At 34.3% G+C, this 16,635-nt stretch overlaps 3 protein-coding genes across 6 annotated transcripts in view; all 3 read left to right on the top strand.

Moving 5' to 3' along the window:
- LOC144560466 (uncharacterized) overlaps positions 1 to 14,882 on the top strand; it is a 28,914-nt gene extending 14,032 nt beyond the window's left edge. For 2 of the 4 annotated variants that reach the window (XM_078309669.1, XM_078309668.1), the window contains exon 2: positions 14,725 to 14,882. Coding sequence is in view for 2 of the 4 variants with exons in the window: in XM_078309667.1 (XP_078165793.1) it covers positions 5,832 to 6,889 (1,058 nt within the window). In the remaining 2 variants the exon portion in view is untranslated. Of the gene's footprint in view, positions 1 to 5,831; positions 6,913 to 14,311 lie in introns of those variants that run through there. The other 2 variants (XM_078309670.1, XM_078309667.1) reach the window with 2 other exon arrangements.
- LOC144560812 (monoterpene synthase 7, chloroplastic-like) lies at positions 1,065 to 3,372 on the top strand. The gene is made up of 6 exons (XM_078310053.1): positions 1,065 to 1,316; positions 1,549 to 1,930; positions 2,092 to 2,310; positions 2,394 to 2,532; positions 2,732 to 2,980; positions 3,061 to 3,372. Exons 1-6 carry the CDS (start codon positions 1,097 to 1,099, stop codon positions 3,349 to 3,351), a joined length of 1,500 nt encoding a protein of 499 aa, XP_078166179.1. The 5' UTR covers positions 1,065 to 1,096; the 3' UTR covers positions 3,352 to 3,372.
- Positions 13,087 to 16,635, top strand: part of LOC144560467 (uncharacterized) — a 31,948-nt gene continuing 28,399 nt past the window's right edge. The window contains exon 1 of the mRNA XM_078309672.1: positions 13,087 to 13,560. Coding sequence (XP_078165798.1) covers positions 13,131 to 13,560 — 430 coding nt within the window. The 5' untranslated portion in view covers positions 13,087 to 13,130. The remainder of the gene's footprint in view (positions 13,561 to 16,635) is intronic.

The following is a 16,635-nucleotide window of genomic DNA, read 5'->3' as shown; positions in this document are numbered from 1 at the left end:
AAAAGTATTTCCAAGGGCGGATAAGAAACATTTCCAATGGTAGACATTAGGCATTTTCACGCGCTACTATTTCCATGGGTCTTCTCTTGAAAATTGTTAAAGGTGTCAGCAAACCTGATTTTATTTATAAAAAAAAACTTACTAATTGTTATCAATGTGTAAGACAAAAAAATGAATCAAATAATAAGAAATTTTACTGGCCATAAAAATACACTGTATTAATTAAATTGTCATCTTAAGTAACAATATGTTTTGTTAACAACCCACACATAAAATATTTTAATAAACAATTCAATAATTATTTTCATTCATGTCTTAAGTAACAAGCTCTAACGAATTGAGAATAGTAGTCATGACTTAACTTTAAGCCACAACCAAACAAAAATTAAGGAACTTAATTATTCGGTCTTAACCTAACCCACCCCAAGCAAGACTTCCTATATCTATAAATAGAAGAGGATTCTAACAATCTAAAATCATTATATACACAACCACAAGTACCTCCAAAAATTTAATCACAACACCTTTCATAAATGGCTTCAGAATTTGAGAGACGGTCGGGACACTATAAACCTACCATATGGAATGATGACTTCGTACAGTCACTAAGTAGTGGAGACGAAAATGTAAGCAGATAAACATATTATTTAGTAAGAGACCGTTCATGCATGAAGTTAGTTGTAGAGCATTAGCTTGTTGTACGTGTTCTCTAATGAGAGAAAAAAAAAAATCATAAACACCTTCTGTTTCTCTATTATTATTATTATTATTATTATTATTATTATTATTTTTTCTTTTGAATCTCTTCTTTGCGCTTCATAAAGTTAGTTGTAGAGCAGTAAACATGATTCATATGATTGTTATTTAAATGATTTTTTGAAACACAAAACCAAATGCAACACGGCGGCACGCACCAATTGTTTTTACATATTTCATCTCCATATGATACATAGAGATGTCATTACCTATTTGTCTAAAGAAATAATCCTTACTAGCTAGATAAATGACTCGCATATTCTTCTTGTTTTGCTTTCTGTACATGAAGGAGGGTAAACATATGGAAAGAGTATGCAAGCTCAAGAAAGAGGTGAGTCAAATGATATACAAGGAAGAGTTGCTCATGGATAAGTTAGAGCTTGTTGATACCTTGCAACAACTCGGAGTGGCATATCATTTCACGGACGAGATAAACTCCGTGCTTACTAACATCCATGAATCAATGGATCAAAATTCTTTATCCACAATGTTTGATGACCTTTATAAAGTATCCCTGCTTTTCAGACTGCTGAGGATGCATGGATTTAGTGTAACGGAAGGTACTTTTGATTTCAGTTTATTATATCATTGTTAATGTTAGAGTTTCAAAAAATTAAATTACAACCCAAAAAGAAAAAAAAACCAAATGATTTCAGTTTATTATATAATTAACTTATTGTCTTAACCACTAGACCAAATGATTATTCTCATCATTTTTTTTAACCTGATACTTAATTTAATTTGAAAAAAATATTCCTCATGTGACAAGTATATATACAAAAACTTGAGCAGATATATTCAGAATTTACTTCGACCACGAAGGAAACTGCAGAGAAAAGCTATATTCAGACATTAAAGGGATATTAAGTCTGTACCAAGCTTCTTTTCTCGCAAAAGAAGGAGAAAAGTTGTTGGAGATAGCAAGGCACTTCACAACCAAGCACCTAACAATTTTTTTGGAGAGCTCCAAATATGATAATTCAAGGCTAAAAGAACATGTGGCCTATGCACTGGAGATCCCTCTGAATTGGAGGATCGAAAGACTGCACTCTCGATGGTTTATCGAGCAATACAAGATAGATGAACAAATCAGACCTGCACTGTTGGAACTGGCTGTTTTGGATTTCAATTTAATTCAAAACTTGTACAAGAAAGAACTAAAGCAGGTGTCAAGGTAATAAGTATCAATTATAATATATACATGAATTAAATCAGAAAGGAAAACAACATTTCGATAATTAAAATTAATCACTTTTCTGTTTTACGGCTCTTCAAGAAAAAAAGCTTTCTGCATATGTACCTTCAAAATTTTCTTTTCATTTATCTTTCATCCAGATGGTGGACTGATTTAGGGCTTTACGAAAAACTACCATTTGTTCGAGATAGGCTTGTTGAGAACTACGTCGGGAGTGTATTCATCGCTTTTGAACCAGAGCATTCAAGATTTAGAAAAGCAATGAGCCAGTCAAACTGCCTGATTACAACCCTTGATGATGTGTATGATGTATATGGGTCATTGGATGAACTTGAGGTCTTTACTGACGCCATCCAACAGTAAGTGCTTTATGGGTGCAACCTGTATTTAATACATGTATTGGCTATTTCACTTCTTAATTAATTGCCATTTTCCTTTGAAGATGGGATGTCACTGCCACAGGGGGGCTTCCTAAGAACTTTCAGATGTGCATTTTAGCTCTCTTTAATACTGTTGAAGATCATGGCAATGAAGTCTTGAAAGAAAAAGGGCTTTATGTTATTCCGTATCTTAGGCGAGCGGTAATTAGTTAATCCATATCACATTTTCTTTCATTGTGCATAATTAATTAACCATTATATCATCGAAAAATTATTTGAAAATGAAAAAGAATGCTGATTACACACTCAAATTAATAAAGGATTCAGTGGTAATTAAAAGTTTAAAAATCTTTTGATTATTTTTTTATTGTACATTTATTTGTTTAAAACAATTTGGCAGTGGAAAGATCTATGCAAAGCATTCCTAGTGGAAGCAAGGTGGTATCACAATGGATATGCACCAACATTGGAGGAATACCTTCAGAACGCTCACGTCTCCATTGCTGGCATCGTATCTCTTTCCAATGCCTACTGCATAAACGATTATGTTACTGCTAAAGATCTAGAGCAGTTCTCATATGGTTATCCTAACATTGTTCGATATTCATCCATGAACTTTCGGCTTTATAATGACTTGGCAACTTCCAGTGTAAGTGCACATCCATTCAATGTAATACACATTACATTTCAAACAATTTCGTTGATTACACATCACAATTCTAATTTTAGGAAGAGATAAAGCGGGGGGATATCGACAAATCCATTCAATGTACTATGCATGACAAAAGAGTCACAGAATCTGTTGCTCGCCAAGAAATAAAGGAACTGATTTTGAAAAACTGGACATTGCTCAATGGCGAACTTGTCAACAACTATGCTCTTGAAAGGTACTTCAAAAATGTTGCTCTCAATATCCCACGCATGGCACAACGTGTTTATCAATATGGCGATGGATATGGCATGCCCGGCAGCGATACCAAGAATCTAGTAACCTCAATATTGCTCCAACCAATTAATTAAAAGGACATTTATTTCTTTTCTTTTCTTTTTCTTGTTTGTTTGTTTTTTTTTTTTTTTTCTTTCTCCTTAATTTCTCTCATTCATGTGATTTCCTTCTACTTGTACTCCCATGTGTGGCTTGTACTTCCGTGTTGGCATATTTTAGGCTTTTGTAAAAAAAATGTTGGCCTATATCAAGGCCTATATATATGTTGTTTTGTGTTATATTTTGTGTTCTTAGTGAAAAAAAGAAAGAGAACGGAAAAAATCGTTGATCCAATGGTGGCTTCTCATTTTACTGTTTTGTTAAGCCACCGTTGGATCAACGACGTTTTGAACTATAAAAATTGAAAAACGAATTGGTAGCACTAAAGCTCAGGAACTACCTCCAAAATTTATCGAATCGGCTTCAAACGATAAATCCAAACCGTTCAAACCAATCTCCTTAACAAAAGCTTCATTTCCATATAACATTTTCTTTTTTATTTATTTACTATCAAGTCAAGCCGTCAAAATATGAAAGATTTGGTGCGTATTTTAATGCACTATATCCTTCATTTTTTAACCACTTGAATTGATAGTAAATAAATTCGAATATTATTATTTTTTTATATGGAAATGAAGCTCTCATTAAGGAAATTGGTTTGAACGGTTTCGATTTGTTGTTTGAAGCCGATTTGATAGATTTTGGAGACCGGAAGCATATTGTTGATATACTAGAGGAAGTGTGTTAGTCGTATTATATATATGAGTTCGGCTAATGTCATAACGTTATAATTTCAGCCTAAGTTATAACGAGTCAGTTTTTGAGATTTCAAAGTCCGAATAACTGATCCGAACCGTTCATTTTGTTCTCCATATTATATGTGCTTGGAGACCAAATTTTACATTTTTTTAGAATTTTTTTACTATTTATTAAGCTACTTTGAAAATCGCTGATCCAACGGTAATAGTAAAACCAAAAGGCACCGTTGGATTAGCAATTTTCAAAGTGGCATAATAAATAGTAAAAAATCTCAAAAAATATAAAATTTGGTCTCCAAGCACATATTAATATGGAGAACAAGATGAACAGTTCGGATCGGTTATTCGGACTTTGAAATCTCAAAAACTGACTCGTTATAAATTAGGTTGAAATTATAACGTTATGACATTAGCCGGACTCTATATATATATATATATATATATATATATAGAGAGAGAGAGAGAGTGTGGCTAAATTGCTGTCGGCAGTATTTCAGCCAAGTGCCGCCGGGATATATTTTATTATGTGATGTTCAAACAACAAATTCAACCGTTAGATGTTCAATCAATATTAAAATCTACTTGGAGACCAAATTTTACATTTTATTTTTTTATTTTTTTACTACTTATGAAGCTGGTTTGAAAACCGCTGTTTTTAATACTGCATAAATTTACTGAAAACAGTGGTTTTCAAACCAGCTTAGATCAACGAGTATTATCGCTTGGATCAATGATTTAAACAATATGTTCGAGTAGCAACACAATGTGCAATTTGATTTATTGTTAATTTCAACTTAATATTAACTAAATATCTGAAATCTGAATATCAATCTAACTCTGACAACTAATTATGATACATAATCGCAGCCATTCTTTCTAAATCTGCATTAGGCGCGAAGAAAATTAACACATGAAATGAAATGGAGTACTTTAACCAAATTAATCCATCTAAACCGATCCGATCAGGTTGGAATATTTGGGCTTCGCTTCTTCCTTTCTAGCGACAATCTCTTCTCGTACTTCTTCGCAAGACTGAACACTAAAGTACTAAACCATCACATTTAACTTGTTTTATTTTTCTATGGCCAACGCAGCCAAACCTTTCGCTCCTCACCTCGAGAGATTAGTACAACAGAAAATTCAATCTGGAGAGAGCCTTCAGCTGCCCGAGGCTGTGTCTCTCTTCCATCGCCTCCTCTCCTCACAAAATCACTCGCCATCCATTGTTACCATCAACAAACTTCTTCTCTCAATTTTTAAAACTAAACACTCGAGCTGCTACTCAACCATACTCAACCTCTTTAATCGCTTGAAGCGTACCAGAGATAGAGGCGTCAATCCCACCATACATACCTTTGGCCTCGTCATAGATTGCTGTCATCGCATGGGTCGAGCAGATCTTGCATTCTGTGTGCTTGGTCAGTCCTTGAGAGAAGGATGTGGTGTTAATACAATCATGTTCGGCTCCCTAATTAAGGTACTCTGTGGATTGAAACAGATTGGGCTTGCAGATAAGGTGTTTGCTAAAATGCCTCTCATGGGTTGCACTCCTGATTTGATCATTTACAGCACGCTTATTGAAGGGCTTTGCAGCATTGGTGAAACCAGACTTGGGCTTCACTTGTGTCGTAAGATGGCAAGTGAAGAAGATGATTGCAAACCTGATGTTATTACTTATAACAGTATAATTCATGGCTTTTGTAAAGAGGGTGAGATTGCCATGGCAGTAGAGATCTTTAAAGAGATGGCTGCTCAAGAAGTGTGGCCCAACGTGATCACTTGTAACATTCTCATTGATGGCCTGTGCAAAAATGGAGATGTTATCACAGCACAGAAGGTGTTTGATGAAATGCCTGCTTGTAAACTTGTTCCTGATTTACATACCTACAGCAGTCTTATTCATGGTCTCTGCAGCCAGGGTGACACAAATAGTGGTTTGAGGATGCTTGATGACATGGCTGCTAAAGGTGTTGTTCCAGATGTGATCACCTACAACATTCTCATTCATAGTCTGTGTAGCCAGGGTAACACTCATAGTGCTCTCAGAATGTTTGATGAAATGGTTGCGAAAGAAGTTGCTCCCGATGTCTATACCTACAATGGTCTCATTCTTGGATTTTGTGAGCTTGGTGATATCAGCAAGGCTTTTGAAATATATGACAAATTAGTTGGCTGTGGACTTCAACCAAATGTCTTCATATATAATACCTTAATAGATAGTTGTTGCAAAAAAGGAGCCTTCTCACGTGCTTCAATGCTTCTTAAGGAGATGAGGGAGAGAGGGGTGATGCCGAATGTTTCCACATACAATTGTATTATCCACGGACTTTCTGCTGTTGGTGAGTGGAACCGTGCCATTGGGGTATTCTACGATATGGTAAATCATGGCATTTCACCTGATGTTGTGACTTTCACTGCATTAATAGATTCCCTGTGCAAGCAACGACTAACCATTGAAGCAGAGAAGCTGGTCGGTTTTATGGTGAAAAGAGAGCTGCAACCTGATGTAATCACTTACAATGCACTGATGCAAGGTTATGTGCTAGAAGGCCGCATCGATGAAGCAGCAGATTTACTAGAAAGAATAGCTTTGAAAGGCCTTATGCCAAACATACACAGTTATAGTATCATTATAAATGGCTACTGTAAAAATGGCAAAATCAGTGAGGCTCTCTACTTGGCAGAGAAGATGATGAAACAAGGCCTTAAGCCTGATGACATCATCTTTGGCATACTTTTAAAAGCATCAAGTGATTGCGAGAATCCGGATGAAGTAAAGAAGATTATCTATGAGATGAGACATGGAAAAATATAGCCGAAGAAAAGCAATAGTTGTTAATAGTTTTAATACTAGTTTTTCAACTTAATTTCTTGTTGTTCGTCTTATAATTAAAATTTACATATGCTGAAATTTTTTTATCTGAATTAAGAAAATGTCTCCATTTCTTATTATGTTTATTACAGCTCTATTTTGGAGTAATTTCTTAACAATGCGAACTTTGACCTGGTTATAATTTCTCTCTTCTTATTTTCTTATTGTGGTTTGGTGTTTGTGTGCAAAATTAAGATGTAGCATTTAACTTAAATATGTAGATGTTTTTAATTACTCTGGAAGACTCATTAAAACATTTGGTAATTGAAATTGCTAATATGAATCACTACTTGTATATTCATGGTGTATGATACAAGGAAAATGACCTAAAATATAGTTGTACCTGACCTTCTATCCAATATATATATATCCTGGTCTGGAGCTATTCCAGACCAGGATATGTATATCAAGGGATTGAACGTTGAAAACAAATTGACACTCTTGAGTCTTGACCTTGTTTTGTTAATAACAAATTCAAGGGCATTGAAGAATTTTTACATGACCGATCGAGAAATACAAAAGGGGAAGAAATCCGTCCCTTCCCAAGATAGATAAAAAACTAAATAAATAAAACCATGAACAAACACACTGTAAATTAATGTATTTTAATAGAGTTCTTTTTATGCTTAACATTTGAGATAAAAAGAATTAGCCAAAACATCTCTGTTTCTTTCAGCATGACATGAAGGCAGTAGATTAAACCACTAACCCCATCATCCCCTGTTACCCTACCACAGAATGGCAGCATCTTGCTCCCAGAATATATAGCATCATCCCCTGTCACAAATGTCGAAAGGAGTTTCTGTAAATGATATTGTCCCCTGAAGGAAATATATACCTAAAATTCTTTGATTCGAGAATAAACGAGGAAGGAGTTTCGCTAAAAAGAGGGTTGCAAGTTGAAGGTAATACAAACTATTATATATATAAATAATTGTGAGACCTTCTATTTTCCATGGAAATGCCAGCTATATATACTTCATATAAATCATAAAACTACAAATAATAAATACATTACTGTGATATTTTACCATAATTAATTTACTTCAAAGCAGTTAATCCATGTACCTTAAAAGATCTTTTTTAAAGCATATGGTAAGTTTCACAAGACAAGACAAGGTAAATAAATTGGGTTCACTTAACCAAAATAGGTTATTTCCCAATGTTAATTACATGAGATTCTGATAACTGAAAATCTCAGATCGATGTGTACTTCAAACTATGATTAAATTGACAAAAACACTTTAATTAATTTTAACTGAATTAACTGTCGTCCACAATAGGTGGCCTACCCAGCAACCCCAAATTCAATACTATTTCATATTGTACCATCAAATTTGGAGAAATGTAATGCAATTTGACAACAAATTTGAAAGGCAGGATGCCATCAGCAATTACAAGAATCAATATCATGCAATCAGTAAATAAATCTAATTATCTCAAACTTTCATTTATATTTCAACATTAATATATATTTATATATCTAATGCCAAGTAAATTTAAATTAATGTACAACTTAAACTATATTTAATTAATTAAATAAATGAATTAGTAGAGTCCAATTAGTTCCCTGAAGTCCATATTTTCTGATTTGTCTTCAGCCCAATTTAATTAGTTAATTTTCTAAAGCCCATATTTCCTTAATTAGCTTTCAGCCCATAATTATCTCCCTGCCAAACCACGCACCCCTTCTCTGTTCGCTCCTTATCCTCTCCCGTACGTAACCCCTAGAGAAAACTCTTCCTTTAAAACTTGTCCGCCAACCCCTATATTCTCTCCTCTGTTTATTTTAACTCTAAAATATAGAATCCTTATATGCTACGTTTCTCCTAGTAGTACTCTTATTTCTGCTCATCACAATTGCATTCATTTCACAGGTCACATACTCTTGTTAATTCTTCTTTACTTTAAATTTTCTCTTCTTATATAAGATTGTAAAATAGTGAATATACTATGAATATCTGTAAAATAAATATTTTCAGTCAATCAAAAACTATTTTCATAAGAATATATATTTAATATACAAATCACGTTTCCCATTGATATTTTATTTCTCTAATTGTCACATCTGTCATTAAATATGGTGTACATATATATATAGCTCATGTATAATTAAGCATTATCTGTCAATTTAACAATGTCTTCCATCATATATTTTTATATTCATGAAACAAAATTAATTGAAGTAGTAATGAAATAAATTAGGTTCAAGTCTAGAGATTGGAGAACATGACGAAAGTGAAAGGTACGCTTCAGGATCGTACGGAATTCCAGGTGCGATGTACTTATCCCAGATAGTTATTAAATTACTTAAGGAAAGATGCCATAACTATTATTGAAATGGATTTTTGAAAGGAATGTGATATATGTGAATAGAAAAGGCTAGGATACGATAAGTGAACAGGGGCTGATATGTTTTACATATCAGGATGTACACATTGGGTCAAGTGTTCGACTGGATCTCTCGTTAATGTGACTGTAGGCGAAAGCGGTCCTGTCACGGGTCAAAACTTAGCAGAAAGCCGGATGCACCGCCTAATGAGACAATCAAGACCTAGCGGAAAGCCGGATCCACCGCCTAGTGAGACAACCAAGACTTAGCGGAAAGCTGAATGCAACGCTTAGTCAAGCAAAAGAAATGTGAATTAAAAAGGAAAAATAGATGTTTTCGATTAAATAACTAAATTGGTGCATCATTGGATAGATTTCATTTATTGAATTTGAATGAGAAATTTATATTTGATATCTAAAGTTAATTTCACAAAGATCCGGGCTAGACCTAAAAATCCGCACGGAAAGTTTTGTTCGAGCTCTCATCCGTACCACTTTATTTATGTGGGTTCCAGGTGACGAAAACAACTTGGCTAGATGAGGTGAGGAGTAAAATGAGAAAGCAAAGCGAGAATAATTATTATATTGCCACTTAGTTTGCTTATTTTGTTTGTTTGAATATATATAATGAACATGGTTATGAGACATTTATATAATAGCCATGTCCATTTATGTCCTTTGTATCAAAATACTTGTGTGATTTATATATAGATTTGTGGCAGTATATATATATATATTTTATTAAAATTTTATTGATGATGTGTGTAACATGCTCACGCCTTACGTATAAGTACGTGGCGGGTTGTCATGGGGTGTGACAATATATTTCCTAAGCACGGATGATAGGGGGGGCATCTATGCCATTGATGAGGTAGTTGGTTTATTATCTCCTAATTGGTCTTTAGTTGATACTAACTATTTTTCCACTGATATGATTGTTCTTAGTGATTGATATTAGGGATCTTGATGTTTTTAGTGATGTTAGTTTGATTGTTTTCTGATATACTACTTTATTTTGTGGTTGCTGATACTAGTTGTTTGATGTTCCACTAGTTCAGAATAATTGAATTTTTGTATGACATATATTGTTTCGTAATGAAATAGGTGAAATTTCACTTTTTCAAAAAAATAGATATATATTTCCTAAGCAGTTGAAATAAATTTTTTTTTATTTACTCACAATTGCAAATAATATTAAATCAAAATTTATGTCACAAACCGAGTAGAAGACAATTAAAACCGGATGATTACTTTAAACTACAAGCAACCAGACGACAACGAACAAAGTAGGATCAGATTGAATCGAACAGGTCAATCAAAACCACCATTAAATCGGAATTTAAACGTTCTTCTCATTCCGTTGGAATAACAAGCAATAAAAGATATTAACCAGCTATTATTTGGTACTATGTGGCTATGAAGGAAGGGTGGTTGTGGTAGGGTTTGATTTTTTTTCTTTATTTAATAAACAAAGAAGAAAAGAGAAATAAATTAAACCAAAATTTAGGTTAGAGAAAAAGAGATGACTCGATCACGTTTTATTTTTCCTTTTTGTTACCAAGGTTTTGAGAGAGACAAAAGGGATCCTTTATGGGCATTTTATAAATTGAATTTGATCTATTTGTTGAATTCAATTTATTAGATTAGCAAAACAATTCTCTTCATTCAATTTTCAATCTATTAATTGGTTGATTAGATTTAAAATGTTACATATGATTTAGCAATGGTGTTGAATAGTTTTGCATAGTTCAAGATGAGTGCAAAAGTACTATATATAATTTAAGAGTGATATTAGACTAAATTCTCAATTTTATAAATTATTTCAATAAATTGAATATGAATATAAATTATTTTATAAGAGTGATATTAGACTAAATTCTTAATATTTCGAATTTATGTGATTGTTGTATTAATATTTATTGTGTCACAAATGGAGATATCAAATTTAGGTGTGTCTCTCTTTCTAAGGAGTATGGCTAATATAACATTAGTGTCATTTAAGTTTATATAACACCAATTCCAAAATTTATCAAATCGAGTTCAAATGGCGAATCCAAACCGTTCAAACCAATTAACTTTATGAGTGATGCGTTTACATGCAAACTTTTTTATATTTTTGAGTTATTTTAGTATCAAATAAAGCGGCAAAAAAATTGAAAAATGAATGTATTAAATTAACTTAAAAACTCACACATTTGACTGCTTGACTTGATACCAAATAAACTCAAAAACTTATAAATTTTACATGTAAACACACAACTAATGAAGTATATCGGTTTGAACGGTTTGGATTCACCATTTGAACTCGATTTGATAGGTTTTGGAGTTGGTGTTATATAGACTGAAATGACACTGATGTTATATTAGCCATACTCCTTTCTAAGGGTGTCAGAAACAATTGCAACGGTGGCCCTTGCTAATAAATTCCTCCTTTTATAATAAAATAATATAAACCGAAACTTAGAAAACATTAGCAACGGTGCCCCTTGCAAATAGTTAAGCCCTTCACAATAAACTAATATATCTGAAACCTAAACTCAATTGCAACGGTGTCCCTTGCAAATATTTTTGACTTTAATAATAGAATAATATTAAAAAATATGGTTAAACATTTGCAACGGTGGCCCTTGCAAATAGATATCGTATTACCAATAAAATATTATAAATAGCATCCTAAGAACTTATGCAACAGTGGCCCTTGCAAATAATAAGGTCTTTCAGAATATAATAATATAAAAACCCACTCTAAATACATTTGCAACGGTGACGCTTGCAAATAGTTTAGGCATTCACAATTAAATAATATAAACACAATTCTAAACATTATTTGCAACGGTTGCCCTTGCAACAAATGTGTGTCTGGGGTGTTTGGGGTGGGTCTTATTATTTGCAAGGGGGAATATGTGACATTAGCAAGGGCCAATGGAAGACATTAGCAAGCGTGATTATTTGCAAGTGCCTCCCGTTGCAACAATATTAATTTAATCAGCGAAATTCAAAAGCTCTATTTCTATTGCAAGGGGGCTTCCTACGCTTGCTAATAACACTTTCTACGCTTGCTAATATTGGGGATTCTAGTAGTGGCGGTAGCAATTTCTCAAAAGCTCCATAGAGGCTTTAGAGACTGAAATAATTTTTTTTGTTATTTTTTCATGATCAGTGTGAATGTAAATGGAGATCGAACTGTTGCGTTGATTAAAGGCCCATTTTATTTCCTTTCCCAAGGCATCAGACTTTATTTATTGCATTTTAGGATGCAACGGTGTTATTTTTTGCATGGCTACAGGTACCGTAGCGGATACAATACGGCGATATGCTAATTTTTAGAATTGACATAACAAATTAATGTATAGAGAAATAAATATATATTTAGATGTGAATTTTCAAGATAGTTAATCAACTTTGCTTTAGAGCTTGAGAAGGCTTGGGTAGAGAGTTCCAAGGTTGTTACTCCTTTGGACATTGTTTCTTCTTTAAAGTGTTAATTTTGAATGTCAATAAGTGTTGTAGCATTAGGCTTTGTTTAGTTGTATGGACTTTGAATGTATGGAATCTGAATATGACAACTAATTATAGTCTTTAATCTTGACCATTCTTTCTATATCTAACTAACTGAAAGAAATTTACTCTAGAACACACAAAAAAAGAAACTCATGGGCTTTTGTCTTGTAACTGTAACTAGGCCCAAATTAATCCATCTCTCCAATGCGGTTGGAGTTGGAATGCTTCAGATCTAAAGATCCGAAGCAGCGCCAATGCGCCATCTTCTAACCTCTTCACTCAGCTTCGCATTTAACCTATTCTCTACTGACTAAACCATCACATTTAATCTTAACTTGAGATTTATTTATTCATGGCCAAGGCTGCCAAACCTTTCATTCCTCACCTGGAGAGAATGGTACAACAACGCATTCAATCTGGAGAGAACCTTCAGCTACCCGAGGCTGTGTCTCTCTTCCATCGCCTCCTCTCCCCACAAAATCACTCGCCATCCATTGTTACCATCAACAAACTTCTTCTCTCAATTTCTAAAACCAAACACTCCAGCCGCTACTTAACCGTACTCAACCTATTTAACCACTTGAAGCGTACCAGAGATGGAGGCGTCTCTCCCACCATACATACCTTTGGCCTTGTCATAGATTGCTGTCGTCGCATGGGTCGACCAGATCTCGGATTCTGTGTGCTTGGCCAGTCATTAAGAGAAGGACGTGGTGTTAATACAATCATGTTCGGCTCCCTGATCAAGGGACTTTGTGTATTGAAGCAGATTGGGCTTGCTGGTAAGGTTTTTGCTAAAATGCCTCTCATGGGTTGCACTCCTGATTTAATAATTTACAACACTTTAATTGGAGGGATTTGCAGCACTGGTGAAACCAGACTTGATGGCCTTTGCAAAAATGAAGATGTTATCACAGCACGGAAGGTGTTTGAAGAAATGCCTACTTGTGGACTTGTTCCCAATTTGCGTACCTACAGCAGTCTTATTCATGGTCTCTGCAGCCAGGGTGACACTGATAGTGGTTTGAGGATGTTTGATGACATGGCTGCTAAAGGCGTTGTTCCAGATGTGATCACCTACAACATTCTCATTCATAGTCTGTGTAGTCAGTGTAACATGAATAGTGCTCTCAGAATGTTTGATGAAATGGTTGCAAAAGGTGTTGTTCCTAGTGTTTCTACCTACAATAGTATCATTCTTGGATTTTGTGGACTTGGTGATATCAACAAGGCTTTTGAAATATATGACAAATTAGTTGGCTCCGGGCTTCAAGCAGATGAGATCACGTATAATACCTTAATAGATGGTTGTTGCAAAGAGGGGGCCTTCTTGCGTGCTTCGGAGCTTCTTCAGGAGATGAGAGATAGAGGGGTGATGCCAAATGTTGTCACATACAGTTCTATTATCCATGGGATTTCTGCTGTTGGTGACTGGAACCGTGCCATTGGGGTATTCCGCGATATGGTAAATCAAGGCATTTCACCTGATGTAGTGACTTTCAATCTGTTAATAGATTCCTTATGCAAGCAAAGATTAACTTGTGAAGCAGAGAAGCTGGTCAGTTTTATGGAAGAAAGAGGGGTGAAACCTGATGTAATCACCTATACAACACTGTTGCAGGGTTATGTGCTTGAGGGCCATCTCAATGAAGCAGCAGTTTTATTGGAAAGGATGGCCTTAAAAGGCATTGAGCCAGACCAACACAGTTACAGTATATTAATCAACGGTTATTGTAAAAATGATAGAATGAGTGAGGCTCTACATCTGGCTGAGACGATGATGAAGCAAGGCCTTAAGCCTAATCATGTCACCTTTGACATACTTCTAAATGCAGTGAGCAATCATGAGAGTCCGGATAAAATGAAGAAACTTATCTCTGAGATGAGAGGTGAAAGAAATAACGAAGATGAAAACCAATAGCCATCAATAATTTTAATTGTTTTAGGTGTTGATTATGGTGAATTTGGTGTGCAAGTGCGAAAGTGCTTAGTGATACCCCTACATTTGTGGGACAACATGTGTGCTGATGTATATTAAAAAAAAATGTATTAGTTCAAAAGTTTAATTCTCTAATGTATGATTTTATCTTTCTCTTGTTAAAATTTGTTTTGGTCAGCAGTGGTCTTGAATTCTTTGCAAGATATTTTGTTTGTGAATCGGTAATTGGTTAATTCAAGGAGGCATTTGGAGATTGCCTTGGTTAACTTAGTGCATGATGCACCAAAAATAACTTAAATTAAAATTGTATCTGTCCTTATCTCAAATATTAGGGGTACTCTTGGAAATAAGCAGCTCTATTGGGTCAATTCCACTTCTCACTGTACTTTGTTAAGGTATTAATCTCCAATTTTTTAAAATTTAAGAAACCATTGCTTTGGTCCAGGTTAAAGAATAAATCAATGTTTATTTTGAAGTGCACGAGGGATTGCATAATGAATTTGTCGAAGACCTTGATTTTTGTTGGAATGCATTGTAATTCATAGCCCAGTCTTAATTCTATGTGTAATTTACGTAGTAGGTTCTTAAGAGTATCTCCAAGCTAGGGGTGTTCATTGGGTCCGGTTTAATCAGTTTTGAACCAAACCGAATTAGTTTGGATCAAACAGTTTGATTTTTTCGGTTTAACGGTTCGGTTTGTTTTTTAAAACTGAATTATAACTTCGGTTCAATTCGGTTTGGAATTTTCAAAACCGAAATAACCGAAATGACCGAACTTTTATATATTATGAATTTGATCCGGACGGTTCCGGTTTATTTCTTAATACCCCGGTTTAGTCCTTAATTAATTGCTTTAAATATTTCGGTTTATTTCTTAATATCCCAATTTATGTCTTAATATCCCGATTTATTTCTTAATATACTTCGGTTTATTATAAATCAATTGCTTTAAATAAAAAATTAATATATTTCGGTTTGAACCGAACAAACCAAACAAACCAAACAAACCGAAATAAAACTTTGGTTCGGTTCGGTTCGGTTGCAATGCTAAATCGGTTTGGTTCGGTTCTATTTTTAAAACCAAATTATAAATTTGGTTTGCTTAGTTCGGTTCGGTTGAAACCGAACCGAACCGATGAACACCCCTGCTCCAAGCAAAATACATCTACTCAGATCTTCTATTGTAGCAGTACAATACCAGTAAGTTGTTTTTTGTACTTTTATCTTTGTCATTGTTAATTTGAACTTTGTACACATATAGCCTAATTTATGATTCTCTACAGTACTAATAAAGTTCCAGTATTTAGTAGCCTAATTCATACTTTTCTAATCTTGACTTATGTAAATAGGGTAATCATACTTTTGACTTTTTTTGAATCGTCCAAATTGGAGGTCCCAAATTACTAGCAAGTACCAGTACCAGTACCATCCTTGTACCAGTATGGTACCAGTTAAGCATTTGGGATCTCAAGAACAAAATGTCATGCATGCTAAACAGAAAAGAAAATAGAAAAGAAAAAGAATTGAGGAATTGGGCTAGAAATCAGTTCTTGCTTTCAAGCTGCAAAAGGAATCTAAAATTGTGATTTGAATTTTACTTTGCTAAGATGATTATTCAATGTGTATCTTTCTTTTCAAATAATAAAAATGAATACTTGTTTATAACTTTTGCACAAGTGTGAATTCACTAACTACTGAAGACCGGTGACAAACCAGCACCCTGTAGTAACCTTTGGCACAAGGAGACTAGCAACTTCTTCAACTTTGATATTAATTTTTCATCAATTGTTGTTGCATATGCAGTATGGATTTCAGGTGACAATGTCACGGCCCAACAATTCAGAAATCATGAATTTCAGGTGATGGTAAATGGTATTGACCTAGTTCATAAGCCGGTTTATGAGTCAGTCGACCCGAC

This window comes from Carex rostrata, chromosome 10 (genome assembly GCF_964058835.1).
Source record: "Carex rostrata chromosome 10, lpCarRost1.2, whole genome shotgun sequence".
Lineage (NCBI taxonomy): Eukaryota > Viridiplantae > Streptophyta > Magnoliopsida > Poales > Cyperaceae > Carex > Carex rostrata.
Note: the sequence above shows the minus strand (reverse complement) of the source record. Positions and strands in the feature narration are given on the sequence as shown.